The sequence below is a fragment of the Acyrthosiphon pisum genome, chromosome A2 (assembly GCF_005508785.2).
Source record: "Acyrthosiphon pisum isolate AL4f chromosome A2, pea_aphid_22Mar2018_4r6ur, whole genome shotgun sequence".
NCBI lineage: Eukaryota > Metazoa > Arthropoda > Insecta > Hemiptera > Aphididae > Acyrthosiphon > Acyrthosiphon pisum.
Genome location: NC_042495.1, coordinates 85,475,169 through 85,491,164, shown reverse-complemented (window position 1 = coordinate 85,491,164; position 15,996 = coordinate 85,475,169). Strand labels below are relative to the sequence as shown.

At 30.7% G+C, this 15,996-nt stretch overlaps 1 protein-coding gene across 1 annotated transcript in view; it reads left to right on the top strand.

The window, feature by feature from the left end:
- Positions 1-6,531, top strand: part of LOC100165900 (putative phospholipase B-like 2) — an 11,602-nt gene extending 5,071 nt beyond the window's left edge. The window contains exons 5-8 of the mRNA XM_001948827.5: positions 978-1,203; positions 3,242-3,564; positions 5,919-6,089; positions 6,198-6,531. Of these exons, the coding sequence (XP_001948862.1) occupies positions 978-1,203; positions 3,242-3,564; positions 5,919-6,089; positions 6,198-6,459 (982 nt within the window). The 3' untranslated portion in view covers positions 6,460-6,531. The remainder of the gene's footprint in view (positions 1-977; positions 1,204-3,241; positions 3,565-5,918; positions 6,090-6,197) is intronic.
- The last annotated feature ends 9,465 nt before the right edge of the window (positions 6,532-15,996 follow it).

Genomic DNA, 15,996 nt, shown 5'->3' with positions numbered 1-15,996 from the left:
CATTCTATTAAATTTGGCAACGTTGGAAAAAAAATATCGAGCGTTCTCAATCGTGTATCAAATATTCCGTTCTCAATCGTATTTACCGACAATTATAGTGCCCTATTACTTGACAAGAGCCCTTAATGGCTCTGTTTTTTTTTTTTAATACACCAACATTGAACATACATTATAATTTTAAACGAATAACTGCGTTATAGAAATTATTAAGAATGCAAAAATAATAATAATAATAATAATAATGTTTCATAATATATACGGTACAGTGTATACATCAAAACAGATAATGTTGTTACCTATTACCTAAAAGATTGATAATAGGTCAATTGACTCTAAAATCGAAAATGACAGCACCTTATTGAAACTAGCGAACGAAAATTTGTTATGTCTTACAAATGTAAAACATGGCATTGTATAAGTAAGGAATAACACATTTTATTCCTTAATTTCTAAAATTAGAGTGAATTTACCTCTTATGAAATTTAAAGGGGGGGAGTGGCTGAGTGGTTGCGACGCGCACTGTCGCTGGTTCAAACTCGGCCACTGGTGGCATTTTTCTCCGGGCAGTCACAGTGTCCGGAGAGAGAGGCCGCCATCCCCCACCTGGGCATGGCAGATACCTACGGGTGCCCAGTTAAAAATTTTGCCAAACCAAACACACGTGTTCAAAACCTACAGTACCCTCCGCACAGTTCCACAGGCTAATGACCACAGTTGTCGAAGCCTTGACCAAAAAATAATTTAAAAATTCAAGGTAAGATTATTATTAAGGGTGTCTTGGAAGCTTTTATTGCTATTTTTATTAAGAAGCAAGTTATGAACATTTAAAAAAAAAATATTTAATTATAAATAGATTATAAATTAATTGCCGTACCAACAAGACATTTCGGGGGTTTGAACCTTATTATACTCCCTATGCCACTGGTAGACGTTATATGACACATTTTATTATTTGATTGACCTCCCGCACTCTGCAGGTACGAAACGATGTTAAGAATTCAGAAGAGGTACAGCCTGCGGTTCAGAAAGAGCAAAAAGTCCAACAAGCTGATTCGCGGGTTCGATATGTCGTTCAGTTCGTTCCCGGGTGGCATTCAATCCGGAGATGATTTCTACCTGATATCCTCTGGTTTGACCACTATGGAGACCACTATCGAAAATTATAACGATTCCCTGTGGTCTAACGTGAAACCGGTTGGTCAGGTATATACTATATATGTATATTATATAATATGTGCATATACGAATAATATTTTAGGTCTTCGTTCCTTTATCGAGGCCGTTATTACAGTTGTGTGGAGAAGATAATTTTATTATATTGAATTCGGATCTATAACTTTTATCGTTTGTTATAGTCGATCATTAACTAATAGGTAGGTGCTGTTGAAGTAGGATGTTTGTGAGTCGTAAAATTGTAAATCATATAAGTAGGTATAGTGTATATACAATAATATACGAATAGGAAGGTTAGGATTAATAGGAATTAAATAGATATATGATATAGCCATGTATAGGTATATAATAATTAAATTATACATCGCATATGATTAGTATTGATTACTGTTCACATATTTTGTACACCTATTTTGATAAAATTGATGAGTAAAAAATACCCAACAGTAAGTTGTAAATACCAAAAAAAAATCCAATAATATATTATATAAATTATGGAAACAGTCCAATACGCGACCAATTAAATTACCTACTTTTGGTCCAATAGATTACTTACAGATTAATGTATAGTTTAATACGTGAAATTATTTGTGGTACACAACTAAGTCAACAAATTAAAAATTAACTTATTTTTCAATTTTATCTCGAACATGTTCCATGAAATAGAATTGGTTCGTATAAAAGTAAATCTTTTATTCAGATAGGTAAGTCAATAGTCAAATTCGGTTTTTTTAGTTACTAAAATATCAAAATAATTAATATTCGTCCATAGCGCGTTATTTGTCATACATACTAATGATAACTTACTATGCACGGATGCACTAGAAAATATGCCTATACTAAACTCCTTAAAAACGTCACGTATCGAATTCCCTTAAATATCCACTAAAGGACGCCACACCCGTATCTATCGTCTCAGTCTTATAAGTGTGTAGTGCATAAAGAGATGCGTACTGTATGACAGTGACCAAAAATCTATCCTCTCAACATTTTATATGCTCAATATGGGATATGTTTGAAAATAGATATAAAAATAATACCCTAACGACGACTATTGAAAAGTTATAGTAAGTGTAATGCATAATTGATATATGATAATATATATGTAGCTATAATGAAGAGTAAAATACAATTTTATTTTTATATAGGTACCTATGGCTAATGTTATACTAAAATAGCAAAATCGTAAATCATTTTAATGAAACGATTTTTTTGTTTATCATACCTACTCAGGACTATATTGATTGCCCTTTCATTATAAATAATTAATATATACGCAAATACTTTGTATAACGGCTGATTTCATATTTTACCGTATAACACACTCACGTACTTACCTACCTAAAATACATTATCATAGTATATTTTTTTTTTTTTTTTTTATTGATCTTATAAAACATCGGCTTCTGTGGCCATTAATTTACAATTTACAGTAATTTAAAAATATTTACAATTTCATAATATATATATTGTGGAAAAGGGCTTAAATTAAGTTGTATAGCTGGATTTCTTTTATGTACAGTATGATGTTGTGGATTGATTGGGTGTCAGGTCCTAATGCTTCTCCGATTTGTTGAGATATGTTGTATTTTTTCCTCATGTCATCATATTTTCGGAATTCAGTAATAATATGTTTTACTGTGAGGTCCCACTCCACACATTTCGCATATGAGAGGATCATTTTTTTCCATAAGATGCCTATGTGTGATGAAAGTGTGGCCTATTCTTAGACGATTTAATATAGTTTCCTCTTTTCTATTTAGTCCGGGGTTTTTCCATGTCTGTATGTTGTTTTTTATTTGGTTTAACTTTGTATGCTGGTTTATCCATTGTATGAGCCATTTTTGGTCTAGGACTTGTTTGATTTGTTTTTTTTTGTCTTCATATGTGTATATATTGAGTAGTGGGGTGTCTGGGGAGGAGGCAGCTTTTGACGCTTCTAGGTCTGCTTTTTCGTTGCCTTGTATGCCGCAGTGTCCAGGAGTCCACATATAGCATATATCCATCCCCATACCATATCATAGTATAATAATATGTGTTAAGTACAGTAATAATGTCTATAATATAGGTATTGGAATTTGTGCGAGCAATGGTCGCGAACCGCCTGGCCGACAACCCTACCGACTGGGCGAACTTATTCAAGCTCCACAACAGTGGCACGTACAACAATCAGTGGATGATCCTCAACTATGCAGCCTTTCAGCCGGGGAGCCCGTTGCCACCCAGAGACGTACTTCACGTACTCGAACAGATACCCGGTCACGTGATGCACGACGATTTCACCGGCCACTTGATCAACCGGACGTACTGGGCCAGCTACAACGTGCCCTATTTTCCGTTTATATTCAACGTAAGCGGAAACTATGAAATGGAACAAATTTACGGCTCATGGTAAATATTATAAATTTAAGCTACAACAATATGTCAATAATATACAGGGTGTATCTTATGTCATTGTACGCGGAGGTTTTTAACGATTATGGATCGATGACATAGAATTTCATTAAAACGAAAAAAGACGTTTTTCTTTATTTTTAACAGGCAATTTTTTTTACTACAATTTTTAAATTTTTAAACAGGCAGGTATACGCAATAGTAAAATCAACTTTATTTTTTAAAATGGTAACTACTATATTTTTTTAATGGATTCCGGTGAAGCTTTATTTTCTGAAAATTTTGATAGTCATTTTTGGTACGCTAGTTTATAAACTATGGTCCTCTAAAGTTTAGTAAAATATGAATTATAATACTTTTAATTGAAATAATTATTGGTATAGGTTTAATTTACAAGAGCTCATATACCAAAAATATAGTAGGTAGTTACCATTTGAAAAAATAAAGTTGATTTTGCTATTGGAACACCTGCGTGCTTAAAAATCTTGAGATAGTTATAAAAAGATTGCCTGTTAAAAATAATGAAACACGTCTTTTTCCGTTTTAACGAAATTTATAATCGATCAATAATCGTTAAAAACCCTCGCGTACAATGCCATAAGATAGATACACCCTGTACAATTTATGAATGTGTACGGTGAACCTATATAGCTGTATACAATATACTTTATACTTTTAAACCTACATAATATTATATGATTCAACGTTTACGATTCTTTACCATTACACGTATTTATCTCTAACCAGGCCAACTGGCTGAACATAGGCCCATAACTGTGATTGTAAACTATAGGTAATCTAGTAAATAATAATAGATCCATATAGACCATAATACATAACATGGTCCATAATACGCCTACATTATATACGCGCATTGTGCCTTGGACTTAAAGCCAAACGGAAAATCGGGGCTAATATTATATAGTGACGTAAGGGGATTATAGTTGGATCGTCCCGCTTGGATTTATTTTAGCGGCGTTGTTTTTATAAATTATTTATTATTTTTGAGTGTTTTGATAATTGTTGTTATCGGCGTTTTAAACAAATTGTGATAATAGCTGGATAACATTTAATACCTATTAGGCTGTGTTTTATGCAAACCAACTGGTTGGGCTTGGGCTTTATTGAATACCTATAGGTAGGTAGGTACATAGAAATATTGATGCAGAAGCCCAAATAATTATGAATCGATTTGCATATGGAAAAAAAAAGATCTGTACCTATAGGTATTATTACTTTAAATATCTATTAATGTTTATTTCTTATATATAATTATTTGATTTGTTGACTATATGAGAAAAATCTGTCATTGAAAAAAATTACTGTTGACTTATGTGTGTGTGTACAGGGGTGAGAGTGCAGGGTTGTGACCCCCTCGCGATATTTTGAGATGTATTACAATCGTCAATTTTTAAAGGCTGTCCCCGTCCTTGATTGAGCTTTGGATAAGTACGCTGCTGGCCTATGATGAATTAAAAATAATAGTAGATAATCAGTTTTATTATAGAAGTAATTTATTACACCTATTATTATTTTATTTAAGACTATAGTCATATTGCGAATACTATAATATTGTATAGCACACTGTAACTGTTGTACGTATATACTATATTATGTATTATGTATAATACCCTGACCCTATATGGCTATATACTTTGTTGGGCGCATGTAAACTCCGCCAGTGAAAAAAATTAAGTAACAGTATACACTATACAATTAATATAATATACAGATTATTATTAAACAAAAAAATCATAATTTTATAATAATAATTATCCTTATTAAATATATGCCAAAAAATATAAAAAACTTAAAAATAAAAATAATAATTGTTCGAACAAATCATACAAATTGAAATGGTCAGTATGATGTTAAAAAATAATGATAGACAATTGTAATAACTAATAATCAAAAAATATGTAGGTACATTATATTATTATGACATAATGTGTTATAATACTTATAATATTTTGAACTGTGAACTAAAATTATGAGATACTATTAGTAGATTTTCAAACCATTAAGTCTAATATAAATCAATTATTATAACTATTTAGTGTTTATAGCTTTCTCTAACACAATAATTTTATTTTCATTTTGAATTTTTGAGTTTACTTAGTAGAGAAATACTATTTAGTTTTACGTAAGAAAGGCCGTAATACTGGCGGAGTTTCCATATACCCATTACAGGTAAGAAAATAAAACTGGCGGAGTTTACATTAGAGCTTTTCATTACCTTTTTATCTAACCGGTATTCTGGTGGAGCTTACAATCGCCCACTTTATTAATTGCGCAACGGCAGATGCAATTATTAACGATAGATACTAATAATACGTGATTTATGGTTAAAGGTTCTCGTACTCCGAAACACCTCGGGCTCGCATATTTGCCAGAGATCACGTAAAGATTCACTGTGACAAATGTATGTTGCATCTGATGCGGTCCAATAACTACACACGTGATCCGGAATCCCGGTGCGACTGTAGTCCACCATATTCGGCGGAAAATGCGATATCTTCCAGGTATTTGATACGAATAAGTTTTTAATACGTGATCACATAGTGAATAGTGATTACGCAGCTCTTGGTGTAATAACAACGGCTGTGTGAAAACATTTTTGTTGTTGTCAGGAACGATTTGAATCCCGCGAATGGTACGTACCCCATTAGAGCGTTGGGTCATCGGTCGCACGGGGCCACCGACGTTAAAGTCACTTCAAGCCAGCTATTCCAACAGTTACAATTCAAAGCGATTGCTGGCCCGACCCAAGGTAGTAACAACAGTTTAGGACCATTTTGCTGGAGCAAATCAGATTTCAACGATAAAGTCAGTCATCTTGGCCATCCCGACTGCTTCAATTTTAAACCAGTATTACATCAATGGTCTTTATAAAATATGTAATTATGTTAAATCAACTGCTGTGTTTATTAATATACGAGTTTTAAATACATTTTATATAACATCTTAAGATTATATTATAAACAAATTCTAGAAAATCAAAATATATGTTAGAAAAGACAGGCCGTCAAGTAGGTAACCACCTAACCGCATTCTACTACATATACAGCAGTAGGTGTCGTGTGTACCTTTTCATTGAAAAGACGTGATCAATGGGTCTAATGAATAATGATGTGATCAATTTTAATTCAATGAAAGATTGTTATACACGATGAAAAACGATTCTAGTCATGATCTACCTATAAACCATGCACCACTTATAGACTATCAACAACAGTATACCTTAAAGTTAAATAGGTGTTTGGAGCAAAATTACTACTGTCTAGTAATATAAGTATACGGTGATCGAGCTGGTCAAATTTATTAATATCTGATAACTGATAACTGATAAGTGATAAGTAATAAAAAGTATTCTGTTTTCTTGATAAAACTAAATTCGTGTATGAACCACTCTATATAACATCACATACAGAGTATAGGAATTGAAAATATAAGCTACAAACACCCTTCTAGTCTAAATGGATTTTTTGGATATAACTTTTATTGAAATCCGTCAAGTATAGTTTCTGAATTCTGACTTCTGAGTACCTATATAAGAAGACAAAGAAACATTAATTTTCATATAGGTAATTATAATAGTATATTGTGTGGTAAGGGCGGAAATTGCCTTCACGCACGAGCCATACATATTATTTTTTGTCACTCCTCTGCAGCGTTCATTGATCAAAGGTAATGCAGGGATCTATGCAACAACAAGACGAATCTACGAAAAAAATTTTATAAAAGAAACGATTTGGTTTTATTTATTTTAAGCGTCATGCATGGAGGTAATAATATGAATATAAGATGTAACCTAAAGTTTATGTTTTGTTAAGTCCGTGGTATAGATTTCAATATAAATATAAATTATAATATTATAATATAATATAATAATAAAAAAATATAACCACTAATCAATAGTTATCATTATTGATTACGGTCATGAACTAAAGCTATTAACATATCTTAGTTCATGATTACGGCAAAGGTAAATGCACTACATACAGAGATCTATGCAACGACCTGCAGATTATTCAACGAAAGAAAAATGTTCACACGTCGCATGCAAGGAGGTCATAATAGTTTCATTATATGAATATAAGATGTAACCAAAAGTTTATGTTTTATAAGGACCGTGGTATAGATTTCAGTGTATGGTTGTGCAGGGGATAAACGTGTGATATGCGCACCGGTACTTTTTGGGATTTCCACTTTACCATCCGGCACTATGGGGATTCCCACTTTACCGCCCGCTGGACGGAAAAAGGTAGGTTTTCAACGCTCAACCGTCATCGAAAACTAAACTTTCTGTGCATGCGTGACAAAAATATTATTTTACAGGAATAAATATATACGTGTGATTTTGACTCCCCGAATTAGTATAATTTTTTTCAAATAATTTATTGTAAACAATTGCAAACTAATATATAGTACCTATAAAATATAGCTGTAAATCAAATTACCAAATTAATTAAAAATATTACACCAAATTGTGGAGAGGGGGGAGTACTTCACGTGTATATATTGTTCTATATCATAATTTTTTCCTAATACTGTGAAATCAAATTTTGGGAGACGACAATGACTATTTTTTTTTTTATAAATTTTTTCTATGTTATATTATAATTTATATGAACGAGGCGGATATGACGATAGCGGCAAACACGGGCCACGGCGCGGGCGTCAATTGCACACATGCGACTGACCAGTGACCACTGACCACGGTACTCGGTACTCTGGCTGCCGCGGCTCTACCGACGATGGTCAGCGGTCAGAAACTTGCCGGCAACTCGAACGTCATTGGTCGAACGCGAAGTTGCGTCGACCCGTGATGACCGCGCCCTGCTGTGAAATAATAATCTTATATTAATATTATTAATAGAATAATATTATGTAATAAATAATAACTTTGTGATGTATACCTGTTTACCTGTATGAAATGCGTCATTATTTTTCTTACATGGAAACGATATCTGATCGACTGCCAGGATTTATTTGCATATCACACACGTGACACGTCATATTATTATCGTGATCGGACAGTTATTCGACTTTATTGATTGTTTTTAGAATGATGTTTTAGTTACAAGCCCGGATTAAGGGGGGCAGGGGGGCATGCCCCCCGGGCCTCGAAAGTTAGAATTTATTTAGGGGCCTCTAATTTGTCCATTACTTTTTTCGTTATAGGTTAGGTAACACTAAATAAATCACCTAAAAAAAATCGATGATTATTCAGCAAGAAAAAAAGCTTGTAAATTATAATTTATAAATAAAGTGATACATTAATACATTATTCATTATTTATTGCTATGTGCCTATATACCTAATATGTTTTAAATGAGGCCCTTGCAAAAAAAAAATATTAAATAATATACAATGTGTTCCAGGGTGAAGTGACCTGCCAACGTCATATGAAAGTATACCAAAAATGATGAAGAAATACCCTTTAAAGATTGAATCTAATTTTTTATTTTTCTAGTTATGAGCAATTAACTCCTTTTTATCAAAACCATGCGTATCACGCATTAGTTCATGTATCTTCAAAACTTTTCAACATTTTGACGTAATTTTATTTTTATTTTAAAGCTATTTGATTGTCCTATCAACTGACATACGCAATTAAACCAGAAATGTATACTAATTATTTTTATTAAATATAAAAAAAGAGAAAAAAGTTGGCAAAAATTAGTATTTTTAAAAGGAAATTGTACATTATTCCAAATAATTTATGAGTAACTTAGTAGAATTAGTAAATTAGTAAAAACTATGAGTTTTTGTTTTTTTGTATTATAACAACTAAAATTAAACGAATGACGACCAATTAACCGACTCAATCCTAGGAAAACTAAGATTGTGACGATAGGAATATATTATGAAAACCAAACTTTCAAGGTATTCTAGGTATATTAATGTGTTATTCAATATAATTTATCAGAATAATACAAAAAAAAAACCCATACCAAGTAATCAATTATTTGGAATACCTAATACACGATTTCCTTTAAAAAATGCTAATTTTTGCCTACTTTTTTCTACTTTTTTAATTTAATAAAAATAATTAGTGCATTTCTAGTTCGATTGCGTATTTTGGAGTGTTGATAGGACAATTAAATAGCTTTAAAATAAAAAATACATAAAAATGTTAAAAACTTTTGAAAATACATAAACAAATGCGTGATATGTATGATTTTGATAAAAAAAGTTTGCCCATAACTTAAAAAATAAAAAAGTTAAACCCAATCTTTAAAGGCTATTTCTTTATAATTTTTGGTATACTTTTATATGACGTCGGCTGGTCACTTCACCCCGGAACACATTATATACACTAATATTTTTTTTTTCGTACAAGGGCCTCATTTAAAACTTTGGCCCCTGGGCCTCAAAATGTCTTAATTCGGGCTTGTTTAGTTAAGTATAGGTACTATTTTTCCCTCAAAGATTACGACGACTACAAAATTAATAATTATTTACCACAGTGATTCGTGAAGTTAAGCTCCCGTATGTTAGTACAAATTTAATGTAATGCAATTAATTTTCGATCGATATTAAAACAAAATGTTCACATTTCCACTTCTGTGCTCCACTGGACGGCATTTTTGTAACAGAAATTAGTACATTACTAGGTATCATCGGTAACTATATATATTATATATACACGTTGAATTGTGTACAAAATTTGGTCTCGGTGGCGGGGGGGAGGTGTCATATCCTCCTCACCGTATATACGCCACTGGTTCGAGTAGTGGTGCGTTACCTGCAGTACCAACAGCAAGAACAGCATCAATATTATATCTGTACGCCAAAAGCAGCCGGCCCAGCACCTGTATAGTATAGGTAGCTGACACCTGTCGTCGTTACGCATTTTGTATAAGTAATATGACCTGCAGTCAGCCGGTTAGGCAGACATCCCATATCTCAGTTGTACATTATTTTGACAACAAACCGGTGCGGAAAAACGGTTAATACAATACCTTCCATTTATAACAATGAGTTTAGCCGGGCCTGTGAAAACGCATACAATTGCGGTTAAGCACTTTCAACGCAGGCCCTAATATTTTTAATCTTTGGAAATGTTCAGTTCCCACGTAGTTTTCTCATATTATCAATAATGGGTTCATAAAATAATATTTTTTCTGAAATATCATTAAATCGCCATAACTGAATATAATAATATATAGGCACCTATACTTACTTTTGTACAGAAGATTTTTTACTTAAAACAATGTGGGTACTCGTCGTACGAGTAATAAAATATAAACAATTACGGCCTATCTCAGTTATTACATATACCTATTTCTAAGATAAAAATATTTTAGTACTTAAATATTGATGTCAAAAAGTATAGATTTTGGCCCATTTTTATGTATAAAATATATGTATACGACGTACCTATAGAACCTACTTATTAATATTATTATTTTGCCTGGCGCCTGCGTATTTATAATTTATATTAATGGATAATGTGGTGTATTTGTGTTAAAAGAGTGGTGAAGTTAAAATATATCACTCGAGTACAGTAATCCCTCGTTATCCGCGGTTTCGATTATCCGCGGTTGGGTCAACGATAACAAATTATTAATGCGATTGCGATTGCGATAACGTTTTACCTTATTACACGAACACTGCAAAAATTTATTTCTGACAATTGTAGATAATTGTTGTTATATCACCATAGGTATAACACAATAACACATATACATTATACATACATATATGTACTTATGGGTCTACAATAACTACTGGTCTCGTTATCCGCGGTTTCGTTATACGCGCAGGTTTGCTGGAACGTAACCTTCGCGGATAACGAGGGATTACTGTAGTTTATAATAATCAGATTTTATAGATTACGCAAAAACTTTTAATTTTTGTATAGCACCATAGGTAATATGACGAAAAACAATAGACGAGTTTTAACCATGATCATTAGCGTATGAATCAAATAAAATAGGGAGTGTTACGACGTTGTTACAGGTCACCTAATCTGCTGGTTTCAAGTTTCAACATATCTATTATACTTAATATAATAATATAACTCTTACCTTTAATCTTTAAACGAAAACAACTTGATATATTTTCTTAACTTATTCGAGCAGAAAATGTCTTAGGTCCACGTATAAGTTATAAGTTGGGTTGTAAATTGAATGCACTAGAAACTTAAACAATACACTTAAAATGTTAAAAAAAAGTCAGTATAAAATGCACTATAAGTAGACAAAGACATATAATTATATTCAAAACATGAAAAATCAATTAAGTGTAGAATATTTTAAATTGAAGATATTATTGATTAGGTAAGTCGTAACTCGTAAGTGTAACAAATGTGTACAGGACAATAGAACATGTACCTATACAATATTTGTAATACAAAAATTAAAAAAGGATAAGTAAGTGTGGATATTTTATATTATATTTATATTGTTATTATTTATTATTAATAAGGTGGCTGCCGGCTGGTACATTGAATTAATATTATAAGATTACAATTAAATAACTAACGTCGTTATTCATGGTTATTGGTTATTTAATATTATGACATTATAATTTCGTCCAAATTTGAACATAAAATAACTGTGTTTTCATATTTTTGGGATTTATTTGGTTACAGAATAGCTGCTAACGCGGAATCTTGTTTTAAAATTTCAATCCTTAGCTATAAAAGTTAAACATTTTATATATTTTAGATTCTGAGTGGAACGATGAATGTATGGATTTTACAATGATGTGTTTTTTTATTTTTTTATTTTATTTTTTATTTTTTTAAATTTGTGTCTGTCATCACGGTTTGGGGCAGTAAAAATGCTTCTTCAACAGTATCTTGTTTGATGGGAAAGTGAATCTAGTTGGTGCATTCGGGAGGTCAAAGTTTGAAATTTCCAATAGTTTTCAAAAGCGCCGTGAAAAACAAAAAAAAAATTAAGGAAAAACGGGAATTTTTATGCAAAAGCTGTTTTCGAGAAAATCGATTTTGGTTTTTAGTGTAACATTAAAACAAATAACCGTAGATACATGAAACTTTCACTGGTTGTTTATATTTCCATTTTCTATACATGATAACATTTTCAAAATATTTTGATTTGTTTTGAACTGTTTAGGGACATTTTCAGTTTCCAATTTTATTATTTTTTTTTCTATGAATGTCAATAAAACTTTATTTGTCGAGTAAAAATACTTGAAAATTTAATACACGGCTCCTATTATATTGTTACAATGACATTTGAAAAATATTAAAAATCCATAGTCACAGTTTTTTTTTATTAGCATTTCAAAAATTGACAAAATATGTAAAAATCACGAAAATCAGCAAATTATTTCTAGTTAAGAATTCGTAAAAATTGTTCTTTTTAAATCTAAGATTTCAAAATGTATTACAAGATTCCTTATAACATAATCTACCTTTATCAAAAAAAAAATGTCTTTAAGAAACTCAAATTAAATTTTTATGAGCGTTTGAAATTCATATTTTTACAACATTTGATATTCACGCGATTTCTTACGTAACGATTTTCTTATTTTATTGTAATTAAAAAACGAATGACTGTAGATACTTGAAAATTTCACTGAATGTTTATATTAGAATTTTCTATACACGATAAAAATTTGAAAATAACTTGACTCTTTTTGAGCTGCTTACGGACATTGTCATTTTTTAATATTTTTAATTTTTTTTCTATAAATACCAATAAAATTTTATTTGTTTGGTAAAAATGCGTGAAAATTTAATGCATGGCTCCTGATATATTGTTACAATAGCAATTGTAAAATATTAAAAATACATAGGCACACATTTTTTTTATAAGCATTTGAAGTTGAAATTTTGACAAAATTTATCAAATTTAAAATTGAATAATTATTTTGTAGTTAAAAATGTATAAAATATTCAAATTTTATATCTAAGGATTGAAAATTTAAAACAAGATTTCACGTAAATATTTAATTCTGTTACCAAAAAATCTAAAAAATACATTTACACAGTTTATTTTTATAGTCTTTTTAAGTACAAATTTGGACGAAATTACATATTAAAAACCTAGAATAACTATTTTAGTTATTTTGTTGTGATTGTATAATATTATTCTTGGGTATACTTGAAACTTCTAAAGTATACTATTATATATCTATGATTTTACCACGGTTTTTTGTTGATGTATAACGCGTTATAAGTACCTAATAGATATTATGATATGATTAATTTGGAATTTATTATAGGTACCTATTATAGGTCAATTTTTTTTTAATACCATAGATAAGTATATATATGTCTAATACATACACTGATATACCATCTCCGCTCAGAATCGTTTTTCTTATACAGTGATATTATATCATTGAATTCAAATTTAATACCATTCATTATACAGTGACCCACTTGTAACCTACTGTACAGCAGAGTGACATCCACTTTTTTTTAATATTATTGTAACAATATATTAAGAGCCTTGTATTACATTTTCCATCTTTTTTTGTCAAAATTTTTTTTTTTTGTTTTTCGCGGCGTTTTTGAACACAAATTTGAATATGGGATTTTTACAATCCCAATGCACCAACTATATTCACTTTCCCATTTAACAAGATACTGAAGTTAAAAATCGAAGTATTATTTCGACTTCTTAGACTAATTATCGTGTACACAGACACAAAAAAAAATTTAAAAAAACACACACCGATAATCAATACAGTCATCGCTCCGCTCAGAATCTAAAAGCGGTTAAGTGGGTGACACTCTGTCGCTCTGCTGTCTATAAGATGTCTATAGACACTAGAGAGTCATATTAATGGATGTATTAAGTATGAATTCAGTGATTTAAATAAAATTAAATAAAATGTTTACGAAAAACGATTCTGAGCGAAGACAGTCTGTCAGCCTATAATATTACTAAAAACTAAGAGACTATAAGACTAAAGTATATTTTATGACATTCTTGTGATTAAAGTAGTTTATTTTACCTAAGTTTATTTCCTACAATCCTATCTAGTTTATTATCTAGTTTATTTCACCTAAGTTTAAATTGACAATTACCCACGAATAATATTCTTAAATTAAACAAAATAACTGAAATCTTTATTGTTGGTATATATAATTTTTCCAAATTTGAGCTCAAAATAACTATAAAAATACAGTGTTTATATATATTTTTAGTTTTTTGGTTATATAATGAACTACTTTTCATTTAAACAAAGTGACTAACAACAACTTACGAGGAACCTTGTATTACATTTTCAAGTTTTTAGACAGAGCAAACATTTTTTTATCGATATTCATTAATAATTTAAATATCACACGCTTGTAAATAGCTCAACACGATTAAAAATATTTTGATCATTTTATGGTGTATAGAAAATGTTAGTATAAATATTTAGTGAAAATTTCTTGTATCAACGGTAATTTTTTTTAGTAACAAATTTAATTTACCAAAATTAATTTTGTCGAAACCCGATTCGTTTGTCATAAAAATTCCCAGTTTTTCTTAATTTTTATTTTGTTTTTTTCCGACGCTTTTGAAAACTATTGGGAGCTTATAATTTGACGTCACAAATGCACCAACTACATTCATTTTCCTATCAAACAAGATACTGTTAAACAAGAAAATCAAAGCAATTTTACTTACGGTGATGACGGATACAAAAAAAAGTGGGTCAGTGGATGTTGCTCTGATGTACAGTAGGCTACAAGTGGGTCTCTGTACTGATATGGGTGGTATTAAATTTCAATTCAATGATATGATATCATTGTATACGAAAAACGATTCTGAGTGGAGAGGGATTTTAACAAAAGCTGTTTTTGTGTAAAAATACCCGTTTTTCATTAATTCTTTTTTTTGTTATCCCTGGGCTTTATTAAAAACAGGGAATCTTAAATTTTGACCCTTTGAATGCACCAACTAAATTTACTTTCCCATCGGAAAAAGTACTGAAGTTGAAAATCCAAGCATTATTTCGACAACTCATCGTGTACACTATACACAGACACAAACAATTTAAAGTATAAAAAGATTTTTTTTTTTTTAAAAGACACTGTTGTAAAATCAATACATTCATCGCTCCGCTCAGAATCAATACCTATAAACATTATTATTATTTATTATATTATTTGAAATCCAATAAAATACTGTCGTGTCTTAGAGTGATTTATAAATAGCTATGTACCTATTTAGTACTTATACAGACTACAGTAGGTACCTACCATTATATTCATAACAATATAAATGCTAATGTAGGTAGTGTAAATAAATGTTGTTGCTCAGAATAGTTTCAGAAAAATGTAATATTGCACGTTTCGTAAATGTAGATATACATTTTAATGTACCTATAATTCAAACGTTACACTCGTTCCACATACGCTCCCCACGCCTGTGCACAGAATCCTTGTCGTTTGGCATACTCGGATTAGTGATTTTTATTGCCAATCTTTTTTTTTCCGCCATAATAATATAC